The sequence below is a fragment of the Hippocampus guttulatus genome, chromosome 22 (assembly GCF_054856545.1).
Source record: "Hippocampus guttulatus isolate MCC_2025c chromosome 22, RoL_Hgut_1.0, whole genome shotgun sequence".
Classification (NCBI taxonomy): domain Eukaryota; kingdom Metazoa; phylum Chordata; class Actinopteri; order Syngnathiformes; family Syngnathidae; genus Hippocampus; species Hippocampus guttulatus.
In genome coordinates this window covers 2,919,887-2,931,913 of record NC_141282.1, presented here as the reverse complement: position 1 = coordinate 2,931,913, position 12,027 = coordinate 2,919,887, and the positions used below count along the sequence as shown (strand labels likewise).

Here is a 12,027-nt window from a genome sequence, read left to right as displayed (position 1 = left end):
ATTAGCACCGCTGCTAAGTTGAATTCTACATATACGTCAGCACTCGAACGCACCTCCCCATTGGTAGCCTTTGCCCTCCCACTGTCGCTGTTTGAACTGCGACACGCGGTTTGTCTTCCCCAGTCTGCCGTTTCTCTCCGACGAGGTATTTTATGTCCCTTTTCCTGGGTGCATTTCACTTTTATATGCTTAACCATTGTTTCCTCCTCTAAAACATTCCAGTAGAAAATGACAAGTGTTTCGAAACGTCAACTCTTAATCAATAGCGGGACTGGTGCTCCCTACAAGCGACGAAAATGGCATGGAAACGCACTAACCTTTGACAAGTGCAGTTATAAATCTCTTGGTAACTACAGCAATTTTTGTCTCCGCTAAATGTGTTTTTGCAATATGTCTACTCTCTCCTTTTATACCACAAGGTGGCAGCATACTAATTCACTTCAACGTAAGACTCAATGCAACGCCCCCAGGGTATTTTTACCGCAGTGGAGGTTTAATTAAAATATTGTTTTCTAATTAACAAAACAAACAAACAAAAAAACAAGTGACTGTAGCACAAGCCTATCTCCATTTTATTCTCAAACTGAAGTGTTTTTATTTTCATGTTTTCACCCTCCACAGGCCTAGAGCGACGTAAACGTTTCTGAAAGACGCAAGATGGAGCTACGTGGAACCAAAAGGGGGAAAAAAGCATCCCAGTAAGCCCCATGTCGCAAATTCTATTATCATGAGAATGAGTTTAGCCCACATCTAAATCTCAGTTAAAATCGTAGGAGTGACCTGTAGCTAGCATGTCACTTCTTCTTCTTATTATTTATCTTTGTAATGTTTTATACAGTACATTTTTTGTGTTATTTTTACCATGACGCCTTCTTAAAATTGATTTCAAACAAAAAATTGTAGTCATTATTGAGATATTTGCCAATATATAAAATTCTGTGGATTTTACTGTGTAGAGAAACTGTATAATGTTTTCCATCCATCACCGGTATATCTAACCATTACTTCGGCTCACCCTGAACAGATGGGAACTAACGGAGCAGATAACCGATTCCCTCATCTGTGCCGTAAATCTTAACATACAGATCCATCATGGTGCATCAACGCCTTGGCCTTTCTGGCGCAGGCCAAATTGACTTTTCCATCTTGCTTGACAGCGACGTGTCCCCTCTCCCACCTTGCAACTTCGTGCACCGTGAACTTCCTGACTGCGGGCCTGCTGTGGAAGGACGATATGCAAAATCTGTAGAACCATCAGCATTCTCCCAACAAGTCATGTTTAAGGTAAGTCTCTTCTGACTCTCACTGTGCTGTACAACCGGACTGCGGACGAGTGAGCGCTAAGGCCCTTGTGTATAGAGGGAAAGGGTTTTTTTTTTTCGTAATTACTGAATTAAATGTTTTATAATCATGTGTGCATGATGAATGTCATGACAGTAATTACTCCCCCTCAGTGTCACGGTGGCCCCTAAGTCCAAATATTGCACTCGCATTCATATCGCGCTCCGTTTGAGGTCCTTCGGCTTGTCAGTCCTTGAAGGAAGGTCAATGTCAGAGCGGCGTATTCAAATGAGTTTCCCAGTCCGGGTGTTGAATTATTCAAGATTTATCTGTATTTATTTTTTTAAATGTCACCCAAAAGTAACTGTGCGCCTGCTAATCCCCCGTTACATTGAAAGAGTCAGGACCTTATTAAAAATGTAATTAATAAGGCATTCGGTGAGAGTTCAAACAAAGGTCACCGGATCTTTTATTGAGTGACTCCAAATGTTATCAAAGTCAAGTTGGATTCTCACTATTTTAATGCAGGCCGGGACTTTTTTGCTCCCCCTATGCCCCTCATTGACCCCAATGCATACTGTATGGGGAAAGTGCTGAGGTTGGCCCCATCAATCACGGTTGCCGGGGTAACCAGTAATGGCTGGCGTGATGCGTGCTGTTCACGGGTGACCTTGACGGTCTACGGGTGTCTTCACGTGATAAACAACCTCGCGGGGACTGTGCTGCCATTGCTAATATCAATCATGTTTTTGTTATGTTTTTTTTTTTTAACCTTCACCTACTTGCCTGCGTCCTTTTCTTAGTTAGTTTGCAGGATTGATAGATAAATACATAAAGTGATATACAAATGCAGTTTGACTTCGGCTATTTACTGATATTGTGGAACCTATCCTGTTTTTTTTCCTTGCATGAAAAACACATATTTGCTTTTTTTGTGCGTAGGCACTCATAGTTTCTGTGTATTAAGATATCCTTTAATTGTCCCACACTGGGGACATTTACAGTCTACAGCAGCGAGATTGTGGGTAGAAAGAAGAACGTTTAGTATCGGCTAGTAAATTAGCATTGGTTAACAAAATAAAATAAACACCTTTGTACACTTAGAGTTGATATTGTTATAAGCATTATTTTATCATCATTGTTATTAGAACAAATACTGCCATGTGCAGGAAGTGGGTGTCTGAATATGTACAATCTTGATGGAGGTTTAAACTCCACTTCGTGAAATAGATTTCATCCCTGTTTTTTTTTTTCGGGGGGTTGGGGTGTCACTTTTATCAAATTTTCTGAATGTACACCGATGACTCGCTTGAGGTACTTTTTGACCTCTCAGCGTGAGGCTGGGCTCAACCTACTAACACATTTGCAAGGTCCAGTTGACATTTACAAGGCTACAAGAGAATAAAATTCAGCTCAGGCCATTAGCACCACATTACGAGCCCCGGGGGGGAGTTTTCGGATCTTAATTCCATGTAATGAATTTAACGGCGATTGTGGACTCTAAATCGAAACCTGTAAATGCCCCTCATCTCATAGGTCCTTGTCTGTTCTTTACCGGGCCCTTCGGCCAGCATTCCTTAGGTGCTGTTTGCTTTTCCACTCCCGTCGTATTTCCGCTCCAACTTGAGCGCACGTATTTCTTAAAAGAAGACCCTGAATGTTTTCCCGTGGCCACCTCACGCTCGTACGAATGCATTCGTAACATTGGTGGGCCGCACACACAAGGGCCTCATTTAAATTCGGCCCGAGCGGCGCTCAGCTTCTCATCCATTTCGTGCCTTTGCGGCAGTGTTTATCAATATAAGGCTGATGTGATCTGCAAGACCACCTTTGTGGCATTTCCCATGTCGACGTTGGCTTGTGTGCATAAGCGATTGCACCACATTTCCTGCTTGTGTGTGTGTGTGTTTTTTTTTTTTCATCATGAGAATGCCACCTAAGGATAATCTGATTACAATATAACCGCCGCCATACGTAAAGATTTAAAGATTCTGAATAGCGATCGTATTCATCACTGCCTGGGGACTTTGCCACTTGATGGCACTGTAGTTGTTTGTGCCAATGGAAATCGAGTTAAAGCTGAGGGTGTTTAGACAAGAGCAACATGGTAGATGGGGGGGGGGGGGTGAAGTGAAGAAAAATGTGTGTGGGTTGTCATTGTCTGCTGCCTCTCGCTATTTCTGTCACTGGTGCTTATTCTACCACAATGAGCAGTAATGCCAGACGGCATACAGTAAACCGTGGCCTGAATTGGAATAATTGTCTCTGCATGTCGTCTTGCATTGTTTTAACGTCTGATTAAAAAAAAAAAAATAGGCATGACCTTCTGACTTCATTATTGTGGTTCTAGCTTGGAGTGCTGGTGTTATGTATTGCACCCACATGGGAGTTGGTTCAAACTTGACTCGAGTCTCAGTAATTTGGTCAGGTGTACTTTATGAGTGTACCTCGCTGTGTTGTGCTCAGGCCATGTCTAATTAAACAATTTTGCTTTGGCCTTCTGTTATGGCATCTTGGTGACGAGGACCTCTGTTGAAGCGATGGACGAGCTTCATTTCGTCAGCTCTTTGCCGTGTCTAATTTTTTTTTTTTTAACAGTTTTATCGCCATCTTGTGCAACTATAAACCTTTTTGGGTGGGCGTCAATTGCAGATTTTTGCTCCTTGTGGTATTGCTAGGCTCCTATCCAATCATTTATCCCCAGAGCCCAAAAGGGAATAAAACGGCTAAAAGGAAAGTAGTAACTGGTATTTTTATTGGTTACATGGGCACTTCTGATGTGTTCAAAATGATATTAAAATGTTTGGAGATCATAGATTGTGGTGTGTTTGGGGTTGAAACTGTATACTGTATACATACAGTACACATATTTTTTAATGGGTCAATGGCTTCCATGAGTTGCACATTTAAAAATGTATTTATTTGTTTTGCTATTTGCATCGGGCCCTCTAACCCATGTGAATAACAAGAATGCACTTTGTAGGATTTGACTACTACTATGTCAAATAACCTACTTGGATATGTATACTTTAGCAAACCGAAGTACTTTATAGCTATATGTAAATTGGGAACTGTATTAATCCAATGAGTTAGATTAAAATAATATAGTTGAACGAAATCCAACGGAAGCTGCTCTTTTTCTTGATTTGATGACTTTTTTTTGGTCGCCATTTTAATAATAGACAGGTGTTAGTAAGGAGTCTGTTCCATTTGGTGAAGCAAGTAAGAGACAGTGTAAAAATACTGGATATCTGAATAAAAAAAGAACAATCTTGTCTAGCAATTAAATACGTTCCTAAATGGTAAAAAAAAAAAAGATAGAAGTGCACATCAGGGCGCGCTCATTTCCTCGGCGTCGGGAGTCCACCTCCGCCAAGCAGCTCCTCCTCCCCCCCGCACGCCGCCCAGCAATGGTACGTTCCGCGTAGGTTGCGTTTAGCTCCAAGACCGGCGGACGGTCCTCCTGACTCCTCATCAGTACCTTCAGAGCCCCATCGGGAAGGTTCGAGCGAGCGGAACCTTCACCCCGTCTCTTTATTCTCGCCTTCCTCGGCCATGAAACAGACTTTAAGCGAACTCATGAGGATGAGCAAGATATGCCGGATGGTACTCGCCACTTGTTTGGGATCCTTTATTCTGGTCATCTTTTATTTCCAAAGTATGTTCCAACCAGGTAGGACCCATTGTCTCTTCTCTTCTTCCCAACGCTCGCGCGTGTGTGTGTTAAGCCACCGTATCAATTTGTTTGCACCAGCCGCATAATCGATACGACTTGATGCCGAAGCAGGCGCCTCTGTTGGAGCGAATCGATCCTCCTCCACATTGATCCGTTTGGTCTTTTGAAGATATGCCGGCGTGCTTTCGCCGGTCGAAGCGGTGGCATTGTGCGGTAAAAGGCGTGAAAGAAATCAGACGCCCCGGCTCCGTGAAGTGATGCGTAAAAGGGCGCACGCTAGAGCGCTTGACAGGGGGCGACCCAAGCTGGGAAACACGCGCTGTCCATGTCCGTGAAGGCAACGTGAAACAAAAGCAGCTGCTCTTTCGCTTGTGGGAAACAGCGGTGCCTTGACTTGCGCGTTTAATTTGTTCCCTGTGCACGCTCGTTATTTAAAACCCTTCTCAATTCATCTTCCGCCGATGAAATCCGGCCCTCCCCCCAAAAACACCAACCAAAATGTCGTAACGTGCATTTGAAGTGAGGAAAAATAGTACTTATAATATTGTACTTAATAAAACATTTTGTATTAACGTATTCAATAGAATGTGAATCATCATGATTATAGTTCAGTGGACCTCCTTGTAGTGTGCGCACCTTGACCACCAGGGGGCAGTGTAATAAACAGACTACTTTGATTTGACGGTGTTACACGAAGACGTCACAACTGAGCGCCAGTCGCATGAGTCATTTCTCACAGAGGATAACGAATATATGCCTGTGAATATAATTTCCTTGTCTGTGGCATTTTTTTTAATTGTGTGTTGGCATTAAGCTATCATTAAAGTAACGCGTTTTTGCAGGAATACACGTCATTCTCATTGTTTGATTTTAGAAACTTTAAGCCATGAAGGTGTGAGTTTGTGGGTTTCAAGGGCACTTGTTCCCCCATCCATTTTCTCTCGTTCTTTTCGCCAGGGTTGTGGGAGAGCCGGAGCCTATCCCAGTTGACTTTGGGAACACCCCGTGGTGGTCGCCAGCCAATCGCAGGGCAAATTTAGACAAACATTCACACCAATTTGATTCTTTACTTAATATTCCTTTTTGTTTTTGGATATGTGGGAGGAAGCAAAACCCATTCAAGAACCCCTCAACTGCGGTCACTGTGGCGACCAGTGCACGGTGTACCCCACTCTTTGTCTGGCTGAGATAGACTCCAGTTACCCAAGACCCGAATGAGGTCAAGCAGTCGAGAAGTGGATGGATATAAGTTCTTTCGTTATAATTATTTTAGCATTCAGACTGTGTTGGGGATTGTTGCCTGTGTCTGTCACCCAAAAGCAGTTCAAACCAGTTGCCCGATTGTGGAATGAATGAATGAAGTTGTCTGCCTGTGAATAATTTTCCCTGTAGTCATTCAAGGAAATGTAGTCAAATGACCACCTCACACTGACTCTTGGTTCTGTTGAGATTTTCTTCCATAGAAGGGAGGGTTTCTCTTCTCCCCCCCCCTCCCCTCCTTTCCCGAAGCGCTCTCTCATGTGGTGTTCTGCCGGTTCTGTTTAATATGTGAGCAGCGTGGTGCTGGATCTGATCCATATCAAGAGTGCCTTGAGGTAACGCTTGTTGTGCATTGGCGCTGAATCAATGTAAATGAATTTAGCTTATAAACGCTACCTTTGCCAACAGATATTGCTCATCTGTCAGTGCAGTGTTTCGGGAATATTGATCACCTTTTTGGGGATCGGATCTTCCTTTCGGGTTCTCCTTGGGCGTTGCATCATGCTCTCCTTCCACGTGCGTAAAGGTCACAGAGTTTTATTTTAATGACAGGCTTCTGCGTTTCAGGATGCTGTGACCAAAGGGGAGCAGTTTTAAGGAAGGATTTGTGGTTTAAAGAAGACATGGATTTTTTTTTTCATAAGTTAAACCAATTCCCAGGTGTTTTTCATGAAACTTCTTCGACATTCTTCCGTCAAAATAAGCAAAGGATAAAGATTACAGGACACTTAACCTCCATTTGTTACAGTCTGGTAATTCGGTTTTGGGTGGGTGGTCCTTTCATGTAAATGCAGAGTATGCCTTTCGTTAAGCTGAATTGGAATTTTTTTTTTTTTTTAACAACTAGCAACAACTTGAACCACTTTTTATGTTTTTATTTGTGGCTCGCCTATAATGCAAATTGCAGCACAAAGCAAAAAAAAAAAAAAAAATCCACCAAGCAACACTTGGGGCTTAATGGACCACCAAAGGCGACTCACAAAATATGTACTAGGTTGTTTAATTTCACACTTAGTGGCTGGGCGAGCCCTTTAGAGACCCAACTATTTGTATTGAAGTGATTTAAAAAAGCCATTTCCATTATATCACCTTTCCTAAAGGTTCTACTCCTTTATCTTATATTCAGTCAGTTCCCTTGAGATGGATTTGTTTGGTTAGTTTACATTCTTTTTCCAATGCCCCCGCGGCACTTGGGATACTTGAGACACAGACGCGGCACCATTGTTGTTTGTCAGATAACGTTCCCGGGCCGGCGTCGCCATGGTTGAGGCATGTTTAAGAGGGCTGGCAATGCTGCCTGGCCTCCCAGTGTAAACTCAACCTCCCTACCAGGGACTCGCCGCGAGTTGCGACCTCTTGTTGAAAGTGACAGAAGAAGACAGAGTGGATTCGCACACGGCGCCGTCCCTCCGCGCTCACAATCACACCTAGGGACAATTTAGAGTGTCTAATCAGCCTGCCATGCGTGTTTTTTGGAATGCGGGAGAAAACCGCAGTACCCGGAGGAAACCCACACAGCCATAGGGAAGAACATGCGGGCTCCACACAGGAAGGCGGGAGCCGGAATCGAACCCTGCACCTCCGCATTGTCAGCCCTCCCGAGTTAATGACATATTGTTTAAACCAAACACAATAATCCAAATAAATATTTTATACCGTTACGGGAACTTTAGTCGTTAGAAATTCACATTAATTGAGGGTGAATTACTGATCAGTGAATGCACAATTAAGTCATTATTTTCAGTCTGGCGGAAAACCTTGGTTTTAATCCTAGTGTGGTCTGACTAGTAATTGCCGCCCAGAGGATTTGTTCCAGAGTGCAAGTCTCGGATGCTCATGGTTAGTCAGCAAGACTGAATCACATGCACATCTGCTGTTTGGAGTCAACTTCCACACTCGCGCTACTGTTGACAGAGTCCACTTTGATCCCAATCAATTATTATGCCTGTCCCTCATTATTGAGTGTATTCAAAAATCATTTTTTCAGAGCAGTATCTGAATTTACAAAGGACTCATTCATGTTTACTGTTTACTAATAATTAGGGGGGTTTTTTTTCCTCTCATTCTATTCCAAGTTTGTAAAAGCTCAAAGTTGTTTCTTGTTCAAGGCTGTGCTCGATTAAAACCACAGAGTTGTCATAGTTGCGTTTGATTCGAGCGTCAAGTCACACGGCTTTTATCGAAAATGCCCCCACCCAAATGTCGTCGGAACTTGTGCTAAAATGTATCAAAGTGATTTCACAAAAGCCACACAGACAGTTATAAGTTCTGAAGGCTGTGATGTGGTTTGCTTGCGGTCAAAAAACAACAAAAAAAACAACTTTAGAACTCAAACCCTCTCTATTCACGGTGGATGAAGACTTGCCACAAATAGCAGAAATCCACACATAATTGCCACCCCCAGCCAGAAGCGTTTGCAATTCGATGCTAAAAGACGCCGGAGAAGCCACAAGATGGCAGCAAAGGACTGTTTTTGTCCAAATGAAGCTACTCAACTCACTTCGTCCATAGTTTGTTGGCAGCGCGATGTTACCAAATGGCAACGAAGCACGGTAGTATCACCTGAGCGCAATTTAATAAGTCACTGACGATTGATTAAAAGACACTTAATTATGAGAATTTTTCAATGCTGTACCCCAAGTACTCAGTGTTCATTTTGTTAACGGGCCCCGATTTCCCGGATTGATACATGGCCTCCACCTGTTACCCTTCGAAGAACTGAAATGGTGTATGTGGATGGAGTGCTAATGAGGAAGTGTGCTGTGAGCGCCGCTTGTTTGGTTTCCCTGTGAAATGCCTCCGGGATAGTTTTGAAGTTTGTGTTTGAGCGCGCGCTGAGGCTGCAAATCTGTTCTGGTTTATGCAACCACGCCATATGCGGGCTCCCTTTTTAACATCCCTTAGAGGTTTCGCTGACAGAGCCTGCGATGGTCGAAAGGCAAAGAATGAGCACATCTTGGGAAAGAATGAAAGGTTCCGCTTGTGGAATTTCAACGGGAAACTCGAAATTCCTCACCCTCGTCGCCGCATCGTCAGCTGTTAGCTGACAGCCAGGGTCAACCTGGGTAGGTAACGTCAAACATGGGATGACACGACCGGTCTCACAATTATCCAATCTAACAACCAACTGTATCATTGGGGGAATTGCCGGCGGATGTCACAAAATGGCAGCAAAACACTTTTTGTATATTAGACAAGGCTATGGCCTGACTCAAATGACGCTCTTCCCTTCACTTAAACATAGATTCTTTCCCGGACATGCCGCAATATGGCGCCAAAATGGTCATTTTGTAGTAGAACAGTTTACTTTTTCCAGGCAATAATGTAGAGTAAGCCCCCCCCAAACTCAAAAAAAAAAACTGCAAACGGCATACTGTGAATGTACATTAGTTGGCAGAACTAATTTAGTTTCAGTTTTACTTGTTACAGTCCACTTGCATTCGGACCAGAGCTAGAGTGGAATAGTTTGTCTTGATTTTTGTGTGTGTGCAATCAGTGCGTTTGCATCAGTATGCCGCTCACGAGCCCTGCAATTGTTTCATATGAAGAGCGGGTCTCGTCTCGGACGTCCTGCTTGTGAGATCTCGGCTTTTCCGGCCCAGCTGCGCCGCTAAATCCCACATCTAGCATTGTGGCATGGCGAGGGAGGGCGAAGAGGCGTCCCCCGTTCATGACTAATCCATGCAGAGGATCAAAGATCAAGGAAGAACATATTAGACGAGCTCCTCCCTCATTTCATATTCACCCCCCCCCCCCCTTATGAAACGAGCACCGAAATGACCTCAATGGAAACGAAACAACAGTGATCGTATGATTATGATTTGCGAAGTGTGTCCTCTGAACTACCTAGCGCAATAAAAGCCCCTTCTGTCTGAATAACGTCCAAACCAACAGGACGAGCATCTACAATGTCGTATGACATTTTTTCGAAGAACTAGTTTGTGACATCTTGTGTAATACAGTCATTAAATGCCAGATGGTTGTTTTTTTTTTGGTGGGGGTGGGTGGTCTTTAGTACATCAGAAGCGGTGACATTAATGATGGCAACTTGCCGAGTCAGCAATGTGCAATCTGCTCCATAGCGGTTGCTGACATTTTTCCCAAACAGTGGACAGACCGCACCTTAATTGCGATTGATGTACTTGCTGTCTGTTCACAAAATGTTTTATCTAAAAAAGGTGAGTTGAGTCCAAGCTATTTTTCAGCTTCATTTCAGCCGGCAGGCTTTCTCGCAAGCGGTTGTTAAGTCCTCGTGGTCCGCATTTGCGCTTAGCTTGCTCTCTCTGCTCGCACCTGCGTGCGACTCTTGCCTTGAAGTCTGATAAATGATGCGTTTGTGTGTCTCGCTCCGCGCGCCGGGGCAAAAGGCCGGACGTCTCCCCCCCCCCTCGAAATCACTGCAGGAAACTCGCACTCGTCACTAGATATTTCTTTTCCAAAGCGGGCGATTGTGACAACCGAAAACTTAACGAGCTCCCGAGATTGCATCGCGTCATTAAGACGGATACTAAAAGACGCGGTTGTTAAATTAAGGTGCCAATATTTCTTTCCTCTGGCAGAGATTTGCAATCGCACTCAATTATATCCCACTATGGACTTCTTGGACTCGGTTTGATGAGGTCATCATAAACCCCTGCGGTACGAAGGCTATGAAGCGTTTTTCGTACCGCGATAACAGCCGTCCTTGTAACACGAGATGCCACCGGCGAAGATGCATAAAGATGCTGCGTGTTGAGTAAACGATCGATTCCCCGCTCATCCGATGTCATGGATATTTACTTCCGACAATCGACGATCGCTCCGATTACTGACCTGGCTTTGGAGCATTTTTTCGTAATGCGTTAACAGCCGTCCTTGTAACACGAGATGCCACCGGCGATGATGCACAAAGATGCTCCGTGTTGAGTAAACGAATCGATTCCCCGCTCATCCGATGTCATGGATATTTACTTCCGACAATCGACGATCGCTCCGATTACTGATCTGTCAAAATGGACGGGCTTCACTCTAAAAGAGGGTGAAAAGGTCCCTTACGGTCACTAGGTGGACAGTCTCGGTAGCAGCAAAGGGGGGTGCAGCGGGGGGTCGGACATGATTATGTAATCGCACGGCGCGCCCCCGTCAATAACTATCGATTCCCTTGTGAGGTCCTCGCCGCCGAGAAGTAAGTAAAGAGTTTGCGAGTGTCGTCCATTCGCCACATTGGGGCATTAATAACAGCCAGACAGGAGAGCCGCAGGCTATTTTTAGCCACTGACGAATGGCTCTGTTGCCCGTTCGTCGTGTTTACCTCTGGAGGAGGGGGTGGGCAGGATGGGCGAGAGTGTGTGAGTGTGTGTGTGCGCGCTCAGTATGTCTTCGAAAGAGGCTAGCGTACAGTGGAAGCTCCACAAAATGCATTGCCCTCCAGGTCATACCGTTCGGAATTCCATTTTCTGGAAAATGGCTCTCGGTGTTGAAACGTCATCACTCGAGACGTACGCAACCCTGAGTTCAGTGAGTTTGAAAGTGGCGGGCGCACTGTTCTTTTGCGCCTCAGCAACTACATTTATCTCGACATCATTCAAAGAAATATATATATATATTTTTTTACTGAGCGTTTGATATGGCCATGGAAAAATATTCCTCCTGCCAACAGATGATCTTTTGTTAAATTAACCCTCATTAAACTGCAGGGATCTGTCCTCATTAAGAGTTGCACAGGTGGGACAAGGCGACCTCTGCAAAAATATTTGCAGGTCGGAAGCGCTTAGTTTGTAACAGTAAACGAGCTCCTTTCGTTCCGCAGTCATGTTAGTGGGATCCGTGCA

At 44.3% G+C, this 12,027-nt stretch overlaps 1 protein-coding gene across 2 annotated transcripts in view; it reads left to right on the top strand.

The window, feature by feature from the left end:
- Positions 1-77: 77 nt before the first annotated feature.
- chst11 (carbohydrate (chondroitin 4) sulfotransferase 11) overlaps positions 78-12,027 on the top strand; it is a 41,412-nt gene continuing 29,462 nt past the window's right edge. The window contains exons 1-3 of one of the 2 annotated variants that reach the window (XM_086103109.1): positions 78-145; positions 622-698; positions 1,158-1,284. Coding sequence is in view for 1 of the 2 variants with exons in the window: in XM_086103108.1 (XP_085959234.1) it covers positions 4,837-4,954 (118 nt within the window). In the remaining variant the exon portion in view is untranslated. Of the gene's footprint in view, positions 146-621; positions 699-1,157; positions 1,285-4,739; positions 4,955-12,027 lie in introns of those variants that run through there. The other variant, XM_086103108.1, reaches the window with a different exon arrangement.